General features: G+C 41.6%; 1 protein-coding gene across 1 annotated transcript in view; it reads left to right on the top strand.

Annotated features, from left to right (window-relative positions):
- The first annotated feature begins 13,628 nt into the window (after positions 1 to 13,628).
- The window catches only part of LOC104594302 (calcineurin B-like protein 3), a 35,102-nt gene continuing 22,592 nt past the window's right edge, over positions 13,629 to 26,138 (top strand). The window contains exons 1-6 of the mRNA XM_010254541.3: positions 13,629 to 13,787; positions 17,585 to 17,739; positions 20,778 to 20,860; positions 20,974 to 21,033; positions 22,790 to 22,898; positions 23,211 to 23,263. Of these exons, the coding sequence (XP_010252843.1) occupies positions 17,616 to 17,739; positions 20,778 to 20,860; positions 20,974 to 21,033; positions 22,790 to 22,898; positions 23,211 to 23,263 (429 nt within the window). The 5' untranslated portion in view covers positions 13,629 to 13,787; positions 17,585 to 17,615. The remainder of the gene's footprint in view (positions 13,788 to 17,584; positions 17,740 to 20,777; positions 20,861 to 20,973; positions 21,034 to 22,789; positions 22,899 to 23,210; positions 23,264 to 26,138) is intronic.

The following is a 26,138-nucleotide window of genomic DNA, read 5'->3' as shown; positions in this document are numbered from 1 at the left end:
CAGTTAATTACGCCCTAGTTTGATCTAGGTCAAACCAAAGTGACTCCCACTGACTTTCATAAAGCCAGATTTCGGTGGGCCTAAATCGGCTAGGGTTCCGCACGTAACCTCTTGATGAGGTGTGGGGCCCACCATTGAGGGAGGTCATCCAATGACCAAAAAGGACACCATGGCAATGATGTGCATTCAGCCATGGTGTGCGCAAGAGCCACTGTCGGTTGAGCATGGGCCAAGCACTTATGGCCCATGTACGTAGCACATCACACATCCATACATCTCATGTAGGGATAAATTGATCCAATCAATTAATCATCTGTAAAGCCCATTTGAAGCCCATTTTGAGTCCATAATATTAATCATTAATATTATCAAGGTATATGGGCCGAATTAGGATTGATTGGTTCGGCCCATATAGCTTTAAGAGTTAACTGGGCTTTTTGGTAGTTTTAACTATTTAAAACTGGGCCTTTACAGGTTGGGCCGAATTAACCATTTAATTAAACATCAATCCTCAGACCCATTAGTGGGAAAATTAGGGCTGACTTTTAGCCTTGATTAAACCCTAAGATTCGGTCCAAACAATTTGTACCAATCTTGGTTCGAATGGGTCTAGGGTTTGATCTTTAATTAAATCTTTAATTCAAGAAAATAATATGAAATTAATTACTGATAAAAGAAAAATCAAGAATCAGTCAAACAGAGTTGTTCGCACAATCCATCCTGCAAAACAGATGTTAGATCATAGTTTGCAATTTCATAAACTGCAAATCGCAGATTGTAATTCTCTCATTTGCGAAATCTCCTTTTCTGCGCCGCCATCTTTGATCCAAAATAAATAGAAATCCTAATTTCTATTAATAATTACATCAGATCGAATACCTATACATTCAGTCTAAAAATAAAAAAAAAATTATTTTACAGACCAAATGTAATAAAGCAATCCAAAATCGCAGGTTCCCTGTGCAAATCAAGATTTTGATCTCCCCTTGTACGAACAGCCCATAAATCCTAATTTCTATTAATAATTACATCAGATCGAATACCTATACATTCAGTCTAAAAATAAAAAAAAATTATTTTACAGACCAAATGTAATAAAGCAATCCAAAATCGCAGGTTCCCTGTGCAAATCAAGATTTTGATCTCCCCTTGTACGACAGCCCATAAATCAAGAAAATCATAAAGAACAATTCTAAATAATAACCAGATTTATATAAAATGAACTTCAGATTATTCGCCCATTAATTTTGGGAACAAATTTCCCAAAACCCATATCTGCGCAAATCGGGTAGAACGCCTTCTGCCCATTTGCGCAGGTTCAGATCTGAAACAAATTGGTTCAAGATTTGAACCTAGGCTCTGATACCACTGAAGGGATGAGAGATCCATCGTATGGACGCCCAAATCTTGCGGAATAAGGGGGCGAATGTCAAAAATTTTTCTCTCCCTTCAACTGGGAATCTTATTCCCTATTTAGAAAATCATATTTTCAAGGATCAATCTTGAACCATAAACTGAACCAAATCTGAACCAAAAGGAGTAGAGAGGATTATATCTGATACGGAGAAATAATATCTCCCAACGAAGGTGTTCACCCCCAAGGAAGGATCCAAAGACTGCTCCCACTGAATATGGCGCAGTGTAGGATGGAGCAGAATCAGTAGTGTTCTTCTCCAAGAACTCATTCCTTCGCAAGAAACAGTAGGATGGCACGTGAGCACAGCTTCCAATCAATTCTTTCTCAAAGAACTGATGTCAAGATCGAATCTTGACTTCTCCCACAACTGGAGATCGAATTGACAAACAGGGAGGCAAGAACAAGGAGGCGGCAAGAAAGAATTCCGCAGAGTTGCTTAATTCTTTCTTCTGTGTTTTTCAGCACTAAAGAGGATGTGAATATCTCATTCTTCTAAAGGTTGCCGCCCCTTCCTTCTTTTGCAAACCCAAAGGATCAGCTCCTAATCCAATTAGGAGCTGCTTATCCAAATCATATTTGGATCAGCCCTCTCTTTAGGTGATAAGGATAAACCCTTATCTTATCTGCAGATTAGATTGGCTTTCTCCTAATCTCATTAGGAGGTTTCTAGATCTGAATCACATTCAGATCTAGACTCTCTGAGTGGATAGGGTCAAGACCTTGACCCTATCCTATCAGCTAATCCATCTCAGAATTCGCCCCATAATTAACTAATTAAATAGCATAGTTCGAAATGGGCTTTAGGCGCATTAAGCTTATGTGCTCACTTAACCTTCCTAACTGCAGCCCAGTTGGGCTTCCTTGTATGGCGTGGGACCCAAGCATTGATCTACACATCAGCCACATGGGTTCGGCCTAGCCTTTGTTACAAGGCCTGGCCGAATACATTGTTATGGACAATGCACCCCTTGAAACCCATCAAATGGGCTCTATGGGCCCAACACTTACCCTAAGTGGTCCCTGGGCCAAGCCACCTTGTAACACCCAGGGACTGTGGGCAGATGCAAGATTAGCCCATTAGGTATTATCCTCAATGGTTTTACACTTAACTTCTCAGCCCATAATGATCATACACTGCCCGACAAGAGAGCACCTCTCCCTCGGCTGCAAGGAACAGTGTTGCACTCTCTACTTATATGGATCCCAGGAATTAAAACCTTCTTTCAAACATTTTTGAAACCATAATATATATACTTTTATATCTCATATAAAATATACTTTGCAAAACAAATCTCAACGATTGAAATCGGCTGCCGGCAATCTTGGTTTCCATCAGTGAGAGTGCATCATCGATCATTACCTTTGTCCGACAAAGGGGCTGATCCTGTCACTATGATCACCCACTCAAATGAATTCTCAGACTGTCCCAACATACCCAGGTTTTGACCCCCACTAAGGATCTCACTGATTGGTACATCAAAGACAGCCCAATTCGACACCTAGTATAGTGTCATAATCGAGTCTAGGGGTCGGGTGTAACTTTCCAATTTTGCCCATCAATCTCCAAGGTTCAGGGCAATACTGGAAATCTGGTCCAGTTCAAAGATTCAATTAATCCTACACTGTATGTGCCTAGGGTCTCACCCTGGCAGCTGAGACAGGCCACCCCAACCGACTTGGTGGCACCACAGTGTCAGCCTTATCAGGATAGATCTCCCCAGACTGACCCACTGGCTGTGAACATTCTAAACTAACACGAGTCTCATTAAGTGTCCAGTTTAAGGGTATTACACAGAAACATACCAAGGGAACATGAATCAAATATGCACTTTTATTCATTTACAATAAACTCATAAAGTACATCATTTTGATTGAAGCTAAGGGCATACAAAACTGTCTAACAGTACTTTTGTCGAAGTGCCTTCTGGGTGAGAGCCCTGCCCCCCAAGTGTCCACCGCACAGACCCTCATGGGTGTCGCGTAGTACGAGCTCGGCCTCGGTAGGTCGCAAGCAACGCAGATAGGGGAGCGTGTAGGATCGTCGGTACAGCCGTCCATCTATTATGACATACTTGGCTGCCTGGCGATGCACCCTTCTGGCTGCGTTGCGATCTGCAGGGAGGGTTCCGTGTAGCAGGAAGCTCGCGAGTGGGTCAATCCAGCTCGGCTCTGCCTCAATGACGGGAGTGACCTCCTCTGCCCCCCTGAGAATACTAGGCCGAGGTAAGTCCTCTATATACATCGTTCTCATGGTGTTGTCCCTGGTGCTAGTTAACCGGGACAGGGCATCGACCTCAGTGTTCTCTGACCTCGGGATCTGTCTGATGAAGTGTGACTAGAAGTTGAGGAGAGCCTCCTTTACCTTTGCTAAGTAGGCGATCATGGTTGACTCGCGAGCTTCATATTCGTCGGGTACCTGGTTGACCACGAGTTGGGAATCACTGCAAACGACTATGTGCTTCGCTCTTACTTCTTGTGCTAGGGCTAGCCTGACTATCAGCGCTTCATATTCTGCCTCATTGTTGGATGCTGCGAACTCAAAGCGTAGCGCGTACTCCAGTTTTATGCCACTTAGGCCGCGAAGAACTACACCGGCTCCGCTGCCCAGCTGATTCGAGGAGCCATCCATGTGAAGGATCCAGGGCTCCTTATCCCAGTTCGCACTTGGCCTAACCAGGAGAGATGCCGGTCTGGATTTGACTTCACAGTGCTCAGACTCGATTTTCCTGGAAGCACCGAGCTCACCCGAACTGGGAGACTCATGCTCGGCCAGGCCAGGGGTCTCAGAGCGGAACGTGCATTCTGCATCGAAGTCTGCCAAGGCTTGGGATTTGATGGCAGTTCAGGGCTTGTAGTGGAGGTTGTATTCACTGAGTTTGATGGCCCACTTCGTCAATCGTCCAGAGACCTCGGGTCTAAGTAATACTTGCCTTAGGGGTTTGTCGGTGAAGACGACGATGGTATGAGCTTGGAAATACGGGTGGAGTTTGCGGGCCGCGATGACCAGCGCATATGATAGCTTTTCTATCTCTGGATATCTCGTTTTTGCTCCCTACAATATCTTGCTAACATAGTAGATGGGTCATTGGACCCGATCTGCTTCCTTTATTAGTACCGAACTAACCACTTCGTTGCTTGCCGAGAGGTACAGTTCTAAAAGTCACCCTCTTTGGGCCGGGTTGGGATGCTGGCAAGGTATCTTTTGAGCTCGTCAAATGCGAGCTGGCAGTTCGGGTTCCACTCGAACCCTTTTCCTTTTATTGCCTTGAAGAAGGGCAGGCAGCGGTCTGCTGATTTAGACATGAAACGACTCAGAGCGGCTATCCTACCGTTTAGCCTCTGAACCTCTTTTGCTTTTCGTGGTGGTTTCATATCTAAGATGGCCTTTATTTTGTCCGGGTTGGCCTCAATAACGCACTGGTTGATGATGTACCCTAGGAACTTACCCATGGTGACACCGAAGACACACTTATTTGGGTTTAGTTTCATGTTAAATTGTCGAAGAATTTGGAAGACAGAATGCAAGTCTTGTACTAATTCATGCAAAAATTGTGTCTTGACGGCCATGTCGTCTACATAACATTCTATTTTTGTCCCAATTAAGGGTTGAAACAGCTTATTCACAAATCTTTGGAAGGTCGCCCCAGCATTTTTCAGTCCAAAGGGCATGACCTTGTAACAGTACAATCCGAACTCGGTTATGAAGGTTGTTTTTTCCTCGTCGGTTGGGTCCATCCTGATTTGGTTATAGCCCGAGTAGGCGTCTAGGAAGTTTAGCAACTCATGTCCCGAGGTCGCATCTACTAGGTGGTCAATCCTGGGGACGGGGAAGCAATATTTTGGGCAAGCTCGATTCAGGTCGGTGTAGTCGACGCACATGCGCCATTTGTCGTTTGCCTTTTTTACTAGTACTGGGTTGGCTACCCAGCTTGGGTAATGAGCTTCCCTGATGAAGTCTACTTTGAGGAGCTTCTTGACCTCATCATCGACCACCCTCCAACGTTCTGGGGCTAGGTTGCGTTTCTTCTGTCTAATGGGTCTGACTACGGGGTCAGTATTGAGCTTGTGAGTTATGAGCACAGGGTCTATGTCGGGCATTTCTGCCGTAGACCAAGCAAAAATATCTAAATTTTGAAGTAAGAAACTTACCAGTTTAGATTGTAGAGGTTCTTGGATGGAAGCACCAATCTGTAGTGTCCGAGCTGGGTCTGTCGTTGAAGTCGGGACCGTGACCGTTTCTTTCGTGGGCGTAGCTCGCTCTTCGCCTTGCTCCATAGGGCGTTCCAGTTCAAGTTCGCCGACCACCTTGGTTTTTCCTTCAAAGCGGCCACATAGCATTTGCGGGACTCGAGTTGGTCTTCCCGTGCTACTCCCACACCGAAGTCCGTGGGGAACTTCATCGCCAAATAGTAGGTGGAGACCATCGCCCATAAGACATGGGTGATTGGCCGCTCTACTATGGTGTTGTACGGGGAGGGGGTCGCGACCACCAGGAAGTCGTGATTGAGTCTGACCGCACAGGGCCATGTGCTGACCTCGACGGGTACTGTCACTTTCCCAAGGGGCTTGACTTCTTCCCCACTGAAGCCCACCAAGGGAATGTTCGCGGGCTTCAAGTCACTTCCCTGCAGCTGGAGCTGGTCAAATGCCGATTTGAATAGAATGTCTATCGAGCTGCCTGAGTCGACAAGCACGCGCCTAATTTCGAAGTCGTTGATCCTCAGCTTTATCACAAGTGCATCGTCGTGAGGGTAGTGGACCCCTCGCGCATCGTCTTCTGTGAAAAGAATTGGCTCTTCTGCCTTCGGCCTCTTTTGAGGATTTTGCTCTTTTCGGGCAGCTTCGCGAACTGACGTCCAGGCCGCTGCCGAAGTGCACCCTGCTACAACCGAACCTCCCACTATCACGTGGATGGTCCCCCGAACTAGCCTCTCTTCTGGAGGCTGCTTCTGTGGCTGTTCGATTGGCCTGCTGCTAGATTCAGGAGCATCCTTTCCGCGCTCCCCTTGCCGACTTGTCTTACTATTATTATTATTATTTACTACTATGCTGTACAAAATTTCTTAAGTACCCGCAGCGGATGAGTTCCTCTATCTCGTCGTGGAGATTATTACAATTTTCGGTACTATGACCATGATCTCTATGGAAACTGCAGTACAGGTTTTTGTTCCTCTCATTTGGGTTCCCTTTTAGGCGAGGTGGCCACTTTACATACGGGGCATCCTTGATTGTCATTAAGATCTCAGCCCGCTTTGTGTTCAAGGGCGTATAGTATGTCCGACCTGTCATGGGAGCTCGGAACAGCTGGCTCGGTTTCGGCACCCGAGCTGGATTCTTCCGGCTGTCTCCTTGGCTGGGGAGTTCTTCTCTCTTTCTTTTTTCAAACCCACCCCCAGTCCTTTGATGGATCTCCTCCTCCGTTTGCATGAACTTGTCCGCGAGATCAAGGAATTCGGCGATGGTCGTGGGCTGGTTGGCTACAATGTGCCATTTGAACTCCTTGTGCATCACTCCCATCTTGGCCGCCGCAAGCTGAACTGCGGGGTCCAGGCGTGGGATCTGTAGGCATGCGTTGTTAAACCGGTTGATGTAGCTGCGGATGGGCTCCCCTTCCTTCTGGACCACGCCGAGGAGGCTCTCCTCGGTTCGGGGGCACCGCTTTGTTGGTTACGAAGTGCACGGTGAAGACTTGTACGAACTGGGCCCAGCTCCTTATTGACCCGGGGGCTAGGTTCCTGTACCAGGTGCGAGCCACTCCTTTGAAGGTGGTGGTGAAGGCTACGCACATACAGGACTCGCTGGCTCTCGCCAGGTGCATCTGGGACTAGAAGGCATCGACATGGTTGCTGGGGTCAAAGGACCCGTCATACTTGTCAAGTGGGGGGAGTTTGATGTCTCTGGGCATGGGGACTGCAAGTAATCCTGATGACAGGGGGAAGGGACTGAGAGGACAGGGGTAGCTTTTACCTCGTCCGAGCTCACTTCTTCTTTGCCTCGGAGCCTGGGTAGGACACGGGTTGCAGTTTGGCGACTTCCCCGGCGGCGCCTCTACTGCTTGGAAGGCCTAGCACTGGCACTGCTTGCCTCGGTGTTCCTGAGCTTGATGGACCTGGACTGTTGGGGGTAGTCCACGGCTAAGGGACTGAACCGGTTCTCGGTGTGCAGGAGCCCATCCTGAGGGTGCCGAGGTGATGCTGTTTTGACAGATCAGGTTCCTGATCCGTCGGCGTGTGGCGAGGCGGGGGCCACAGCTCGCTCTCTCCTGCCAGGGGATGAGGCCTGGCTCCTAGAGGGGCTCCGAGGCTGGGAGGCCTGAGCTTGGGGAGGCCGAGCTTGGAAAGCCTTCTAGTGGGGGCGCCCGCCTTGAGGGGAGGGCTTGGCTCGCCTAACGGTGGGGTGCCGAGGTGGGAGCTGCGACTGACTTTGAAGCTGACCTTGAAGTAGTTGGGGGAACTGCTGTTGGTAGTGGTACTGGGAGACATGGTGCAGCATCTGCTGCTGGTGGATTTGCTGTTGTTGAAGCTGCTGCATCTGGGCTTGGATGGCCCGCATGCCATGCATTAGGTCATCGAATTGGTTCTGGCTAGTTGTCGGGGGAACAATGGTAGGTTTAGCAAAGGTGGTTCCAACAAAAGGAAGAAGGGGGACGTTCACGGAGGGAAGATTCATAGGCACCATTGTTCACGACGTACTCAGGCTGTGGGTCCCATCCACTGAAAGGGGGATGGTGAATTGTCCGATGCATACCACAGGGACTTGAAGTTGTTCCCCGGTGGCGTTCATCTCCGTGCTACATCCGACATTGCTGGAAGAAGCCATAGGCGTTGGGGTTTCTTGGTCAAAAGGTGCTACGAAAGTTTTAGAGAGAGACTTTTAGAAGCGTTTCCCATAGACGGTGCCAAATGATGTAGCGCAATCCGGTCGGTCCTAGTTGTCAACAACCTTGCCTCTGACTGGAGCAACAGGTGCCTGAAATGGAGAAGAAGGCGAGGAGTCTTCGGGGAGGAACCCGGTGAGAGTGCTCCGGAGCTCAAGTTAGTATTTCCTCAAAGGCAAGATCAAAACCAGATAGCGCAAAGTTATCACCTACCTCTATTCTTGGGGGGAAGAGGGCCTTTTATAACCACTTCACACACTCACTCCCAAGCTCCTGTCAGGTCAGGTATCATTACCTCTGCACTTCTGCCAGTTCGGAGCCATCTCTGTAACTGGAGGTGGCGGTGGCAGGTGGTCGTTGAAGTGCGACTGTCAAGCGTCAGATCCCAAGTCAGTTTGGTGCGCCGCCTCAGGATATGGGCTTTAGTGTCAGGTACGGTGGTTCAGTTCGGTGGCCAGGAGACAGTGCCGGTGTGGTGCGCCAGGTAAAGTCTTGAGTTCGGATAGAAGTGTGGCCCGAACTGCCCTGGGGTGGGCCAGTTAAGGTTGTGGCCCTTTGTGCTCTTCGCAAGGTTTGGGGCCAAGGGGAGAGTTTGGGCTTCTTTTGGGGAGCTCGGGTCACAGGTCCCTCTTGGGGAGCTCGGGGTTCCTCTTCTTGGAGCTCGCGCCTTGGGCACTGCCGTGCCGAGCTGTCGTTCTTGCCAGGTCACCCTTGGCTGCTTCCACGTGTCGGGTGGTCAAGAGGTCGGGTCAAATTTACCTCCATCACTAACCGAGAGGAAGTACCATGTACTACGGGAGATAGTTGGTAGAGGGGACGTCTTGATTCATAAGGTAGCATCAGCGAAAAATGTAGCAGACCCATTGACTAAGTCACTGACACAGAAAGTGTTTGAGAAATACGTGGAAAGTATGGGGTGGCTTGTCTCAACTGCAGAGTGATTTATCATGGGGAGATTTATCCTACCAAGGCCGACACTGATGTGCCGCCAAGTTGGTTGGGGTGGCTTGTCTCAGCTGCTAGGGTGAGACCTGAGGTATATGCAGTGCGAGTTTGCTTGAAACCCTGAACTAGACCAAATTTTAGTATTGCCCTGGACCTTGGAGATAGATGGGTAAAACTGGAATGTTACACTTGACCCCTAGACTCAATTATGGTTCTGCACTAAGTGTCGGATTGGGTTGTCTTTGATATGCCAATCAGTGAGATCTTTTACTAGGTCAAAACCTGGGTATGTTGGGGCAGTCTGAGAATTCATCTGAGTGAGTGATCATAGTGACATGATCAACCCCTTTGTTGGACAAAGTGAATGATCGGGGAATGCACTCTCTCTGATGGAAACCTAAACTGCCGGCAGTAGATTTCAAATGTGTTTGAAATTTGGTTTTGCAAAATATATTTATATAAGGATATATACTATGGTTTCAAATTGTTTGCAAAAAAAGGTTTTAATTAATGGGATCCATGTGAGTAGAGAGTGCAGCACTATACCTTGAAGCCGAGGGAGAGGTCCTCTCTTGTCGGGTAGTGTTTGATCATTATGGGCTGAGAGGTTAAGTGTAAGGCCATTGAGGGTAGTACCTGATGGGCTAATCTTGCATATGCCCACAGTCCTTGGGTTTTCACAAGATGGCTCGATGCAAGGACCATTTAGTGTAAATGTTGGGCCCATTAAGAGCCCATGGTGATGGACTCAGGGATTTACTGTGACCCATAGTGAATTCAACCAGGCCTTGTAACAAAGGGTAGGCTGAACCCATGTGGCTGATGTGTAGATCAATGCTAGGGTCCCACGCCATACAAAGAGAACCAAACTAGCCAGCACTTAATGGGTTAAGTAAGCAATATGACTTAATGGGCCTAAAACCCATTTCATACTGGGCTTAAATTGTTTAATTAAATTGGGCCATTATGGGTTTATAATCTGATTGGGATTAGCAGTTGGATAAGATAAGTATTATCAACTTGAGAGTCCAGATCTAATTACAAGATTTAGATTAGGAAATCTCATTCCTAATCAGATTAGGAAGTTGATCCAGAAGGGATTATAAATAGGGGCGAATTCCATAAAAGGAACACAATTCTCTCTACAGTCTTTTTGCTCTCTCAGTTCTTAGCGCCATCCTAGTTCGATCTCCACCTACTAGAGTGATCAAGAAGTGTTCTTGATATTGTTTCTTGGTGAAGAAACAATAAGAAGTCATGCTCACACCACTTTACTCGATTCTTGGTGAAGAATCTCAAGTTCTTGCTAAAGAACCATTCTTGCTGATCTTGCCTCAACATACACTATGTCATCTTTACTGGAGGTGGATTTGGTATCATTTTTGGGCGTGAACACCTACGTTGGGAGTCCCTTTTACTTCGTATCAAGTATATCTCTCACTTCACTTTTGGTTTCAGATCTAGTTCGGTTTTGATTCAAGAACGAACCTTGAAAATGCGGTTTTCTAAATTAGGGAATACGATTCCCGGATCGGAGAGAAAAATTTTTTGAAATTTTGCCCAACCTTCCTGTAGGGTTTGGCCATCCATATGATGGATTTCCCATCCCTTCACTTTCAACCCCCCAAGCTAAGAAACAACGTGCCCAACTTTCTCAATGTTAGGCTTTGTCTAGTGAACTTGTGCCACTGGCACAACTATAATTTGAATTTCAGTTATAGAAATGCCCCTCTCTTTTCAATACAATTTAGTGGGGCTATGAGGTCAAGTTTGTCATATTTTCAAGCTTATATCCAATGACCAATGCAACCAGCCAACCATTATGTCACCTCGAAACGAACCACTAAGGTTAGGAGCCCAAAGCACTTCTTTCTTTTCTTCTTCTTCTTCTTCTTCCCCCTCCTCCTCCTCCTTCTCTCTCTCTCTCTCTCTCCATCTTTCCTACAACTACTCATTTCCAAATGTGTTGGTCTCACTTATTTTTTTCTCTCTTCTTCCATGGTTTCTTCTTTAAACTCTAATGGCGCAATGGTGCAACCATGGTAGAAGGTTACTTAGCCGAGTGACCAAAATCTATCGCCTAGAACGATGCAACCATGGTAGAAATCTACCTCCCCAATGGGGTGCTTATCCACCTTATATCTTAAGCCAACAAACTAACTAAATCAAACCGAGAAACCGGTCCTTCATGTTTGGGCCAATTTTCCCTTATGATCGATCAGTTTTGGTTTACATGTTTACCAACCCAAGAGGTCGGTTTGGTTGGCCAAAATGCTTGCAACCGAACCAAATCAACTCGTAAACACCCCTAGAATTAACAACATTCTCTACATTTAGAGTGAAAGTTCATCAGTATCAATACACCTCTTAATGTAATTATTGCACTTCCAAAGGTAGACGTTAGAACAAACACAAGCTCTAAAGCTCAATTTGGAAAGAGTACAAATGCAAATATGTACATTGCAAATATATACAAAATAATACAAAATATTTGCATTTGCACTCTACATATTTGCATTTGCACTCCTTCGAAACTGCGCCTAAATAATTTTATACAGAAAAAAGAAAATGTAATAAAGTTGAAAAAACTTAAAAATATACGAATGCTTTTGTTAAAAAAAATGCTGGTTTTGCGTCCATGGATCACCAACGCAGCTTCCAACATGAACACGATCTGTAGATCAAGTTGGAACTTTGTTGGTAGCGTCAGGTAGATAGAACATCCGGACAATCTCGGAAGGATCCTTGTGTCCTTCATAGAAAGAGAGAAAATGCGTTGGCATCTTACAGAGCAACTGTATAAGTATGGCTTCTCGAATGAATCGAATCATATGGCTGCATTGTAGATTTGGTTGTATTGAAATTTACTCTCTAGATTGATAGACCATTTCAATGCTTTAGGCCCAATTGGATATTGGCGTATCGTCCAAGTCCAAAATTTAAATAATTTGGATGAAAATTTATTAAATAACACGTGGCTAGTTAACAGATGGATGGATAACAAATGATAGATCCACTTCGCTGGTTGGCGTAAGGGATATATTTTCTTATTTGTTTGATGGGCGAGGTAATGGATATTTCGGGATCTGGTATTTCAGAGCTATGGACGATCTGCTACAGTGATATGTATCCCTTTGTCCAAGCTGGACCATGGGTCACGTAGTCAAAATATTTTTGGTTGGGCCGGAACCATGGGTCACTTTTTTGGTTGACCCATGGTCTACTTCTAGATTGGGGATTAACTAAACACAATATCCGTTGAGAAGGATTAACTAAATACAGTAGCTGTTGAGCAGTCATGTCTCACTGGTGTGGCATATCATTGGTCTGGTTGCACAGCCCATGTGTTCAGTTAATCCAAATTACTCCTGATATACCCCAATACCAAAGAGTAAAGGCAAGTCTATGTTACAATAATTAGAGACCTTATCAGTCACGTGCTTTGGAATCTTCTGTTCACGTGTTAAGAGTGAGTATACCAGTGCTAAATTGGATTCAGTCCTCACAAAATCGCTTTGACGGTGTTCAAAAGCCACTTGTAACTGTGTATTGAAAATATCTCCCTATTAATAAAATATATACAATTATAGAAATGTTTTTGTACACAATTGCAAAATACCATGAACATGGTTTTGTGAGGACTGAAATCGTTTACTTGTAGTTGGTTATGTATGCATAGGTTTTCTCTGGTTTTATTTGGAGGGTAAAGTAAAAGCCGATCCAAAATATAAAGGGCTTGTTTGGCAAGTTTTTATGGGAAAATTTTCTGGTAGTTCTCAGAGTTAAAAAACATATTGAGCTTCTGCACGAAGATTTGAGTAGTTCGAAATTAGTTTGGGAGATATACATCTTTCTGTGTCATTTGGAGTTTTTCGAAATTAGTCCCAAATTGGCTTCTCGTATCTTTTGACAATTAAATCTTCCATGAATTAAACAGGAATAAACTGAAATTCGGTCCACCAAACTTATAAACAACCAAAAGATTGTGCAAAAAAACACGCCAAACGGGCCAAAAGTTAGCCCCCCATGAAAATGGTCACACGCGAGAGGCCCACAGCAAGGCTGTAAACTCTAAAAACTGTTTCCCTGACCCGCTGCGGTTCTGCCCTAACAAGTATTTGGAAATCATTTTAAAAGGTAGTGAAAACAGTGAGAAATGGGCTCCTGGAGAAGCATTATGACGGAGTACATACGCTAGTAACTTCGACTGAAAAAATATTCCAATCCAACGATTTCTAGCACTCAAGTGCCATTCTCGCGGCTAGGGTTGATTATTTCTATCATTTTGCGAGGGAAAAAAGATTCTAAAATAATGTCTCCTGAATGAACGAGGCCCAGAGATTGTTCCGTCCGTTGCCATATTAACGAATATTTTCTTCTCACACGCGCGCAGCCACACACACCGATGCACTGGTCTATTACCTTTTCAATCGCAATCGTCTTCCCGCAAAGGAAAATAGAACCGGAGAAAACAGAATAACAGCGAAGATATGTTGTGGAATCAGGAAATCTCTTCTTTCTCCCAGTTATCTCTGCCATGGATTTAAAGTACGATCTTCCATCTCCCCCCTCCCCCTTTGTCCATCCATATTTTTCTTTTGGTTCTCTTTTCCTCCTGAATTCTTCATTTACATTTTTTCCCTTTAATTAATTGCTCGTTTGTTAGTATTTTTCCCCTGCAACCCTAATTTTTTGGCTCTGAAGTGTTTTGTCATTCTTTTTTCGGAATGGATGAGTTTGGGATTAATACATCGCTTCTTTAGATTAATTTGTTTTCTGAAATATAAATTCTGATCGAGTCCTGTTATGATTGAAAAGTTGGTTAATAAGATATTTGATACTCGCCATAAATGCGAATTTTGCAAGTGCAGATCTATTATTTCTTACTTTGGTTTTTAATTTTGTGTGCATATATAATTCCATAATTACTACTGATATTAACATTAAAATTAACAATAATTACAAATTGATATAGTGTACAAACTTGTAAATGGATGTTAATTGAGTTTATCCAACTGTTACATATCAAATGGTTTGCTCATTGAACTCGAGATATGACCCTTCCTTTATTTTTGAGTAATACTTACAGAACTAGATAAAAATAGATTATAAGGACTCTGCATAGTCCCGAGCAACTACAAGGCTACAAGCTTCTTTGTTGTTTATAGCGTGGAGATTCTGGCTTATGCTTGTAATACGTTAAACTTTGTTACCACATTCCAGTATATATCTAAATGAAAAATACAAGTTGATATGATCCAAACTTTGGATTATGAAAAAGCTATGTTGAGACAACAGATGCATCCGGTAGAACAATGACAAAGGCTTTTTCAATCTGAGAAGCACATGGGCGAATGAATTTCCTAAGAGATCCAAATTGACTGTCATATTTGCATTTATTTAGGACTTAGTGTCATTATGGATATCTTGTTTATTGTACCAGGCGATCCAAAGAGAGTTAAGTGATGCTATGCTGGCATTATTTGTCACCTACATACCAGTCTGTCAGGTTTTGATGCAAAGTGCTTGCATTATGCCTAGACCATGTGGAAATCTATGGATCTCTTCCATAGGACATTGACCTGCCTTTTTTTTGAAGAGTAAGAGAAGAAATTTTATTAATAAAAGGTTATAAGATAGGAGGTGACAAGATGGCACCTTACCAAGACAGAACAACTAAGGACCAAAAGAAACAAATTAAACACTGATATAATTCTGAATTTCAAGAACATTCCAAAAGTTCTCCCCCAAATCTGATCTGCTAATCTGAAGGACATTGGTCTGTCTAACTACCATAAAGTTAAAAGTTTTCTATCCTGTATGAGTGTATCTTTTGTAACCTCTTCGTTTGCAGCCTATGGGAATGAGATGAATAGGAATTGTCAACCTCGTGGGATTTGTTTCCTTATCTTTAAGATGAGCTTTCCATATTTATTTCTGTCAGTTGGATGTTTGGTCCAAGTGTACAGCAGAACAATTGTTTTGCACATATCCTTTTTATTATTCTTTTGATTGGTGTTGAACAATCGTTTTATGCTGCAAATATGCACATGTCACTTAAACATTTTATGGAAGTCTAAAGTTTCATGGCTACCGGAGGCAGTGAATGTAGTCAGGCTACAATTGATGCATCCAAGGAATTGCAGTTTTGTGACATTTTTGGAATAAAATTTGTTGGATTGTTGAAATTATTATTGATGTTATGCACTTTTATTAGATATTTGCACAAGTGACTAAGATGACTTTGGGATCTCCTAATCGGCTATTAAGCTATTATTACTTGATTTTTTCATCATATTGTCTGAAGAGGCATGACCCTTGGTTGAGAGATTAAGAAATCACAATTAACAATTTCCTAATTGATAAGGTTTAATTATTGTTTATTAGGGGTAATTTCGTGATATAGAAAACATGGTGGTCAGAGCCTCATGTTTGGTTTAGAGTAGAGATTGTTATTACTTTTAGTGGTTTTGGGTGTCTAGGTTTGTCACTTATGTTGTGCCCTGATTTTCAGATGTTAATACCCATCTGTTTGACATGGTTTTGGTAGTAAATGAAAATAAAATTTATTAAAATAGGAGGTACAACTGAGGGTGACGATAGATCACCAAAATTACAAGACAGTACAGAAAGTAAAACAAACAAAAGAAGAAACAAAGCCAATAGAAGAACAAAGCTTCTAAACCAGTTCAAGAATGTTCCAAAAATCAGCACCAAAATTTTCTTTAGAGACCCTCTCTTATTCTGGAAGAATGAGAACCCAATCCATGATCCTTTTACCACACAGAAGAGTGATACAGTCCCTTGATCAGGCAATATCATCAAATATTCTCCTATTTCTTTCTTTTGAAATTTCCCAACACACAGCAAAAGGAATGCAGCTCCAAGCGATCTCCTCCTTGATATTTCCCCTAACACCTGGCCACCTAGAGAATAACTCCTCTGCCCAACAAGGGACCATCCATCTAGCCTTGAAAAGCCAAAGAAGAATCCCCATATGAACTTAGATTAGGGGCATTCAGTACACAAATGGAAGTCATTCTCTTCTGCATCACCTAGCCTTGACATGGTTTTAGTATCATAGCCTCATGAGAATGGTTTTTCAGTTTGCCATCCATGAACCTGATGTGATTTGAGTGAGTTGTGACAGTTTAAGTGTCAGGATATCAGTTTGCAGTGGGATTTTTTAGTAATTCTATTTTGGTCCAGTTTTCTCTTGGCTCTTAATGTTAGCTTTGTGAACATTTAAGGAGTTTTTAGTTTCTAATGAAGTTTTGGTTCTTCTTTATTGGAGTCTACTCAATTTGTCTTGTGTATTCAAGAATTTTCTCAATGAGAAAAAGATGGCTATCCGTTTATCTTCTTTTCATGCTTACCACTATGTTATTTTGTCACCTAGTATGTATCCATGTACATGCAATACCTTTTTTTCCTGGAAATTGTCTCATTCCTTCATCATGTTTGAAAGGTTTATGTTTTGAAAAATTGAAATATGTTTTTTTTTTTCTTGTTGCTTCTTTCCCAATTTCATGGATTTCTGTTTGGACCAGATAGCAGTTTAGTGCATATTGATCTTTTTTATTCCTGAAGCCTTGTATTGATCTTAAAAGCCACCAGGGATGCCTTCCCCCTCTAAGTGTCCTAAATGAGTTTATATATTTACTCACAGCTAAAAGAATTCTTTTATGTCTTATTGACACAAAAGTTTATTTCCATTTTTCCTTCTCCCTCCCTCTTTTTCTCTCTATCTGTCTATCTCTCCCTCTCCCTCTCCCTCTCCCTCTCCCTCTCCCTCTCATATTCATTTTTCTTTTTCACTCTTTTTTGTGTTAACGCATGCAAAAATACATTATTTTGTCTTTCTTTTTTGTCAACATTTTGTACACTGCAAGGTTATGTACCTTATTTGTTTGGAAAGACTGATGGACAATTAATGCTATAAGAGACTCTACTTCTGCATCCATGCAACATAAAGAAAAGATTTTAAGTTATTCTAACTTCTCTAAGATTCTTTTTTAAAGTATATGACATGGATGTTTAGCCTTCATGTTCCTCTGTAAATATTTTGTGCATCATCTTGGTTTACTTTCTGGTTTCTAGTAGTTGAAATAGTATTGCCTGTAAGTTCAGCAATAACCTGCATGCGCATTCCATTGTAGATAACATATAAAGTTTTGACTTTTGAGTGCACCCTCCAGTTTCTGTTACCCCTTGCACTTGAGCTTGGATTAGCAGAAGCATTTAATAGACAAAAGATCCTTGTTATTGCCTAACTCTATGTTGGATTTTGTTTTTATTAGAGTAATCTGAAAGATTTTCCTTTTCTCTTTTTTCATGTTGCACAGGTATGGACTGTTTTGATGAGCCGGAAATATCATGTTGCAGTGCCTAGAGGGATTTAAGCATCTATTGGCTTTCTTGCTGAGGTGTTGTGATCTAGATTTGTATAAGCAGCCAAAGGGCCTTGAAGATCCAGAAGTTCTTGCAAGGGAAACTGTGTGTAAGTCATGTATCATTCCTCAAATTTTCTTTTCTGGATGCTTGGCACATTTTCCATTTTACATATTTCATTCTTTAATCATCAATTAATAAAGTTAACAATTACCTACACAAAAAAAGAAAATTTCTTTTCTGGATGCCAAGAAGCATTTTTTGGAACCGTTAAACTTTGTGAAGATGTGTATAATGCTGTGTTTCTGATTTAGTTATGAGCAAGTTTATGCCGTTTATTTAATATTGTCTGTATGCAGACTGCTTGTTTTAATTTTAATGGATGTTGTTATGCTTGTTTATGTATTCATTTGTGGTTATTATGCCTGTCTATGTATTCATGTCTGTGGTTTTGTGTTTGTCTTGTATTCATGCCTTGCAATGGATATGGTGCTGAACAGAATGAAATGGTGAAATAGGATTTGTGTAGCCAACCCCATATAGTTGGGACAAGGCTTAGATAATGATGAATGATGATGTATTCATGTCTGTGGTTTTGTGCTTGCCATGTATTCATGTCTTGCAATGGATGTGGTGCTGAATGGAATGAAAGGGTGAAATAGGATTTGTGTAGCCGGTCCCATATAGTTGGGACAAGGCTTAGATAATGATGAATGATGATGTATTCATGTCTTTGTTGTTGTATACTGTTACTACCAGTATTTTTTTTCATTACCTCTTAAAGGGGCAGCCCAATGCATTGAGCTCCCATCCAGGGTCTGGGGAGGGACAGATGTACTAAGCCTTACTTCTGCAGATACATGGAGAATCTGTTTCCAAGATTCGAACCCTGGTCACCTGGGTTGCAATGGAGCAACCCAACTGTTGTGCCAAGATTTCATTACCTTTTACTTTTCCTTATTGAATGTTTCTAGCTCTTGTGGCTGTCGAGTGTAGAAGACATTTATATCATCTACCATAAGCATAGTTTTCACTATAAGCATCATCCCTTCTGTTACATTAACCAGTAAAACTAGCTGACTAATATCCAGAGCATCAAAAAGCAAAATTTTTGTGTTCTTTTGTGATGTCATACTTCTTGGGTGGAAGGTAAAAGGAGAAGTTAGTGACTTTCTTGGAGCAATGAACGAGTTGCCTTGCTCGACCACTTGCAAAGAGTTTTCAAATCCTAAGGAGCTTCCTCTAGGTAGTCGTGGTGAGAGCATGCTCAATGTTTTGGCGTTTGATCCAGTGGAAGGGAAGAAAGAGCCGAACCCTATTTTGTTGTGCCTGGAGTTAAGCCAGGAGTGTAGGGGTCCTGTTTCTCGTTTACAGAGAGGAAGCCTAGAGAAGGAACTGGGAGTAGGGGATGTGAGTAAAGCTAGGGTAGAGGCAGTGGTAGAGGAGGTGGTGCACAAAATCAAGGAGTGGGAGGAGGGAGGAGACAAGGAAGAAGAGATGGCTTATTAGAAGTTGAGGGCGAGCAGGGTTCTGACTTAGATAACATAAATCAAGACACGTGCCATAGGATAGGTGCCAGTTATTTGGTTTCTGAAGTGGTTGTTACTTGTTGGTAGACTGGGAGTTGACTTGGGTCGTAGGGGAAATGAGATGAGTGTAGTTGAAAGTGGCGATGTTTCAGAGACCCCAAAGAAGACTGGAACTTCAAGCAAGTTAAACGTAGTTCACATAATGAAGGTCTTTTCGAGGCTAAAGGAGGGTCTGGTGGGAGCTGGACCGAAAAATAAGTATAAAAGGATTTATAAAAGAAGAGGGGTTAAATGTAGATCTTCGAGTGTTGAGAACCCTTGCCCAGAATCTACCCTCTCATCCAAGGAGGTTAGAAAGAAGCCTTTTCAGGATGGTTCTAAACAGGAGTTTAATAAGCCTGACTTGTCAGAAAAAGCTTTCAGGGATGAGTTTGATTTGAAAGAGGTCTCTGCTATGGTGATGCTGAAGGAAAAGGGAATAAAGAAAGGAAGCGTGGATTTGAAGACGCTAGTTGACAGAAGTGGAAATTGGTAAATCCTTGGGCTTGTTCTTCATAGGGGGAGAGAATATTGTGAGAAGATCCTTTGAAGCATACGAGAGGAGAGGAAAGAAGACAGCTTCAGAAAGGTCCTTGAAGCGTTAGGGGGAGAAATTTGGGATGAGGAGGGAGGCCCAGACGAGTTTGGTGAGGTGGAAGATTGACCTGTGCAGCTGTGCCTAGCATCTGCATTGTTTTGTTGTTGCGGTTGTTGTGTAAAATTTTTTTCTTTTTTACCTATCAAAAATGTTTATAGATATTAGTACAAATGAGGGTAAACCCCAAACTCATAGGACGTAGTCATACAAAAATCAGGAGCAGCTTAAAGCCAACTATTCTCATTCCCCCCACCTCCCTTCACATTTCTTTTGTCTTTACAATGGTCTCCCAGTGCAGGCTCACACTAACATAAGTTTTACTGAGAGATTCTGTCCCTAGCTAGGAACTGGCTATCTGTTAGCTGATTCGGGAGTCCACATGACAGAGCAAATCAGGCTGGTTCCCCTGAGCTTATGCATGTCAAACCAGGAGGAAAACCTCAATCCATGGCACATCAACTCCACATTTTTTCAGCCTGTTTTTCTGCCATTATATGAAATTTAGGATTATTTTCTAATGGATAAAATATAAACTAATTGCAGGTAAGCCCGTTATTATTTTGGTTTTGCAATGTCCCTTAACAATTCAAATGGCTAAATCAGTCAGACAAAAATTAACACTCACAATAAGATTTTAAGTCTAATATAACTCACAAAAAGCACACCTGCATTTAGATTTTTTTTTTAATAAATCTTGTGGTCCCATGCTCCTTATGCATTTGATTCAACTTCTGCTCTACGCTTGGGTGAATCAGATTGTATGAACCAGCTTGCATACTTTCATTGCTGAGAAGCTACGAAAATTCTGATGTTTGTGATTATATGAGGATTTTATTCATTGCATCACTTTTGTTTGGTGATGTGTTGCTTTGTTTTAATTTTGTTATTTTTTGTGTTTTTTTTGGGTTGTTGAAAATTACTTCCAGTTAATGTAATAATGTCAATAAAAAGTTGTAAAAGTTTCCTGCTTTTTTATTGCAGTTAGTGTAAGTGAAATTGAAGCATTATATGAACTGTTTAAGAAGATCAGCAGTGCTGTAATTGATGACGGATTGATCAACAAGGTATACTTCAGGCCCTTCTAGTATATGGAGAATTTGAGATTTTATATTTTATTTACTTAATTTAAAGAATTATATAGTTTTAATTGCTAACAAATTCAACTATTTTATTGCAGGAAGAATTTCAGTTGGCATTGTTCAAGACAAACAAAAAAGAAAGCTTATTTGCGGATCGGGTACTCTTTTGCTTTTCAAGCCTTATCATTTTGTCAGTTTGTTGATTAGTTTTCATTTAACAGTGTCATAAGAAAAGGGTAGCCCAGTGCACGAGGCTCCTGCCAATGTGGGGTCTTGGGAGGGATAGATGTATGGACCTTACCCCTGCACATACAGAGAGGCTGTTTCCAAGATTTGAACCCTGGCTGTAGAGTCCTTTATGTTTTTAACATATATGGTTAACCAAATGGGTGACATATCCTGTATCAAGGGCATACATGCCCTTGCTGATAAAAAAAAGGGCATACATGCCCCCTTATATATTGTTTTGATGATTAAAAAAAGTTGAGGTAGTGTGTTGTTGAGTAGCTTATTCTCAATTTTCCTCATCGTTCTCCTTTCTTCTTCATTCGTTAGATCTCTCATCTATGATATGGTCGACTAATATCTTTTCATGTTTTATGTTAAGGCACATGACCTCATGGCTATATTCTTGTAAACTTATTTACTAAACCAAAGGTATCCACATAGAATGTATATTTAAACTATGTGGTTTATATCTATAGGCATGAGGCATAGTTCAGAACGTAAGGGGCGTAATCGGAGGAAGGAGGATCTCATCTTTTTTTTTTTTTTCCTTTCTATTTTTATTTAATTGAAAGATGTCTTATATTAAGAATGAAGATGCATAACACTAGCTCAAAGGGGAGGTCTTGTCAAAGTGGAGGCGAGCACCCAACATTTCTTTTCCGTTCTCTTCCCTTTCCTTTCCTTTTCTTTCTTTCCTCCTTTATTCTTCTTTTCTTCCTTTCTCTTTCTTTCCCTTTCCTTTCTTTTCCTTTCTTTCTTTCTTTCTGTCTTTTTGTATGAGGCATGCATGAGGCAATACTTATGGACGCCTCTGGCATACACCTCAGGGCGTTTTGGGGGTGCCTTGCCTGGAGTGTGCCTCCAGGCATACACCTCTGATGCCTTTTAAAACACTGGCCATAATAAAACCCTATTAAGTCTTAGGCAGTGTTTGGTTGCTCTAAATCGGCATCTGAAATAAGAAAATCTTGTTTTTCAGAGGTTGGGTCTCATTTGTTTTAATGCCTAAACCATATCTCTAAATCTCTAAAAGTGATAAAAGGTCTGATTTGGTAAGAGGTGGCCCATGCACGGAATGTTTTCAGATGTCTTTTAGATGGTTCATAATGACTAAAAATGCCCTCCTTTCCTTTTAATATCACAGAGGCTTTAAAAAACAAAAAAAAGCACATTTTTGCTTTTCAGATTTCAGATTTCAATTTTATCAAACGCCACCTTAGCTTTTCTTTAATTAAATCTATCATTACTTTCTCCAATAAAATCATTATTAAATCTCTCTCTTTCTCTCTCTCTCTCTTAAACTAGATGGGTTGGGTTGGGTTAAGGGTCAACCCAAGATCAACCTTAGACGTGGATCTTGGCTTGGACCTAAACTAATGTCAAAACCCAAATTTTCCAACCCAAACCTAACCAAATTTCTACTCAACCCCATGTATTGCATTACTTCACTTGCTAGTTCAGAAAGAATTCAGGTCAGGAAAATACCAAATTATAGTTAGACAACATCCATGTGCAAACGCATGATCTGTTTTCTTTTGTGGGGGATATGTTGTGTCTCATGCTGTAGCCTGGTAAACTTTACTGCTGCTGTGTATTTTTTTTCTTTCTTTTTCAAACTTAATCGCTTCTCCTTTAAACTTTCTAATAAAATCTTCTTGATGCATGTCCTTGGTTCAAAATCTGCAGGTATTTGACTTGTTTGACACAAAGCACAATGGAATATTAGGTTTTGAGGAGTTTGCACGTGCTCTCTCAGTCTTTCATCCTAATGCACCAACTGATGATAAGATTGATTGTAAGCTATATCAAACTTACATTCATCAAAGTTTATATCTTCTTTAGCCTTCTCCTTTAATTTTCATTGGTTATAGCTCATGTTCCTTTTTTAAAACATTGAAACATGGAGACATATTGACAAATAATGAAAAGTAAATGAAAGGTTATTGAATCTGTAAGTACTTGTTGAATTATTTAGGTGGCAATTTAATTTTCTTAATGGTCTCTTATTTCTCGTTTCATGCATGTTTTTATGTTCCTTGACTGCATCCTATCTTTTCATATACTGAAATATGTTGGCAATTCTAATTTATGTTTTGTTATCTTGCAGTTTCTTTTCAACTATATGATCTCAAGCAGCAAGGCTTCATTGAGAGACAGGAGGTATATTCTGATGCCTTAATCAAACTAACCAATAGTTGTAAAAGTACAGCTTTCTGAGGTCCAATTGGAGGCACTAGATTTTTACTTCATACTGAATTAAGATTGAAGTAAAATGAAACATGTAATGTGACAAACTATAATGGTACTATAACTTTCCTGTTTACATTATGAATGCATGAATGTCTATATACAATTTTATTTTGTGCACTTCGATTTTTTTTTGACAATTGTGTCCTTTCTTGGACTCTAGGAATCAGCATTCTGTTTGTAGTTTCATTGGGCAGTATTAGATAGACATGATTTTTTTTTTTAAATTTGTAACATTAAAGTGATGTTTAATTGGTCTTTTGATGGAACATCATGGTTTTCAAGTCGTACTGGATAGCATTTTAACTGATTGAATGCATCACTTTTCTCTGTGGGTAGTGACACTTGGGGGCCTGAACTTTCAAGTGCAACACCTGAGTACCCTAAACTTTCAGAAATATACGCACAAGTCTAACACCGTTATCTGACATTACAGTAGATAGTAGTAAAATTACCAAACTGCCCATTATCTTCAGATTTATTTAAGATTAATACCACAACTTCAGAGAAAATTAAACAAATTACATAGACAATTTAAGAGGGTGTAATGGTTGTACTAGACTGGAAACACTGCTCTACATGAACTTATTCAGAAAATAAAACTGATTTTTGTTACGGAAGTACCTATCAGCTGAAAATGACAGAACCTTCGTGCAAGTCCATCCATGAAGGAAGAGCTGCTGAATCTGAGATGAGTCGGGTGACACCATTGAATCCTTAGAAGTTGGTGTACTCCAAATCTGAATTGAGAAATGATTAAAGGCTTCTATGGTCCTAGGCAATATTCGGCATGAAACATGCTTAATAATGGGGCCTTCAAATGAGGTTGATCAAAATGTAAATGGCATTTCACTATTACAATGCTTGTTTTCTTTTTTGAATTCAGTGATATTACCAAGTTTGGTCTCAACCAGCACAAGTGGCACTGTAGGAGAATAGAGTTTCAGCTCTCTGGGATCCACTATATAGTTGAATGTGTCAGATTCTGTTGGTCAGCCAACAGCAGTTTTATCAGACAAGAAAAATATATAAAAACATATCATAGATAGCCTTGCTGATAAGAGATAATGCCAACAAAAACATTTCAGCACCTCTGTAACTTAGAGGCCTTAACCTTGGTAACCTTCCTGCTCTGTTAGAAACTAGAACTAAAAATTGACTCAAATCACTTTAACAATGAAAATAACGTTGCAGACGTTCACCAAAAGGTAATTAAGTTAGATAAAAATAGAAAAAGGATCCTCTTTTTTTCGACAAGTAAAAAGAAAGTTTATTAAATAAAAAGAAAAAAACAAATACAGCCTAGAATGGTGTTGAGGGAAAACCTCCATAAGACATAAGAAACAACAGGCATCCAAATCCCAAACAAAAGGCCCCCAAATGATAAGACTGCAGGAGCTGGGTGCACGAAGAAGGATGGAGGAGAGGTTTGTTCTGGCTAATAGGCGGAAGAAGTTTTTTTTTTTTTTTTGTTGTGGAAAAGAGATTCTTGTTAGAAGAGACAGGTGGTAACTCGGTGATCAAAATCAGAGAAGACAAAAGATCTGTAGTGGTGTTAACAGGGAAGCTTCAAGTTGGTTGAAAGGGTTGATCAATGGCACTTTATTTGCCATCACAGAGACCGGATGGAAAGGGGAACTATGTCTGCAAAAGAAAAAGTTCATTATGGAGAAGAAGAACAATAACAGAAATGTTCGGACTTGGTAAGAAGCAGATAGTTTGTATTCCTGCTGGAAAAGAAAAACAAGGGTGGCTGATGTTTGCGGAGGCCCTGGGCATTTATGAACAGAGGATGTGGCTTCTGGAGAACCGAGCAGAATGCATGAAGGCTCCTATGGTTTTCCCAGAGTCGAGACACTTGTCTGAGAATACCTATGACGTGAAGAAACAGACAGGAGGCATTTGTGGAAGTTCCATATGCTCGAAATTGATGGCTGAGGGGAGTATGGAGGAGTGGAGAAGAAGAAAGGTGGTTAGATTGGATAGAAAGGTGGCTGACTGGGGAGGAGTTTTACAGGATATAATGGCCTCTGTTCCAGCAATGGAAAGGGCAGCTCTTTGCCCTTTTGGTGGAAATGCAGGGGTATTAGATTTGGGCAGCCAATTTGATAATCTACTCAGAGCTGCCACTAGAGAGGGAGTAGCAATTGTAGAAAACTGGAACTCCGCTTGCAACAAGGTGGAAGTAGAATGCGACGCCATTAGCCTGAAAATAGTGGGACTCCCGTTCAATCTTTGGACAGAGGAGTTTCTTATCCAGATTGCAGCGTTGTGTGGAGGTTCCCTTCAAGAAATGGATTTGTCTGATCTTCATGTGGCTACCTTGCAGGTAGGTATGTCCAAGCTGGAGAAGATTCTGAGAATGATTGAAGTTTTCTGCAATGGGAGGTGGAGGCAGGTATGGATAGTGTTGGAAGTTGAATCGACACTCTGGAAGAAAGGGAGAAAGGTTGAAGATGATGACTACATGGCAAGTAGAAGGCCACGTGGAGAAAAAATTAAGGAAGGCTTGAGCTTTAATGTCATTTTTCCCCCAAAGGGAAATAGATCGTTGGGCAAGATTTCATTAGGCTCTAAAGACCCATTGATAGCTGGGTTTTCAATTTTTTTTTGAATTTAGAAGAAATGGTTCATTGTCCTACGTGGAGGCTCTAAAAGGGGAGAAAGTGGGTTTAAAGATTTCTGAACCAGGGGCGGACTGAGCGACTAGGTCTTGCTTTAAACCGACCTCACATGATAACTTAAATCTCACGCGTGGGGTCGTGGAAGGGTGGACAATGGGAGATTA

Source organism: Nelumbo nucifera, chromosome 1 (genome assembly GCF_055504915.1).
Source record: "Nelumbo nucifera cultivar China Antique chromosome 1, China Antique-T2T, whole genome shotgun sequence".
Lineage (NCBI taxonomy): Eukaryota > Viridiplantae > Streptophyta > Magnoliopsida > Proteales > Nelumbonaceae > Nelumbo > Nelumbo nucifera.
This window is presented reverse-complemented; position numbering and strand designations above follow the sequence as displayed.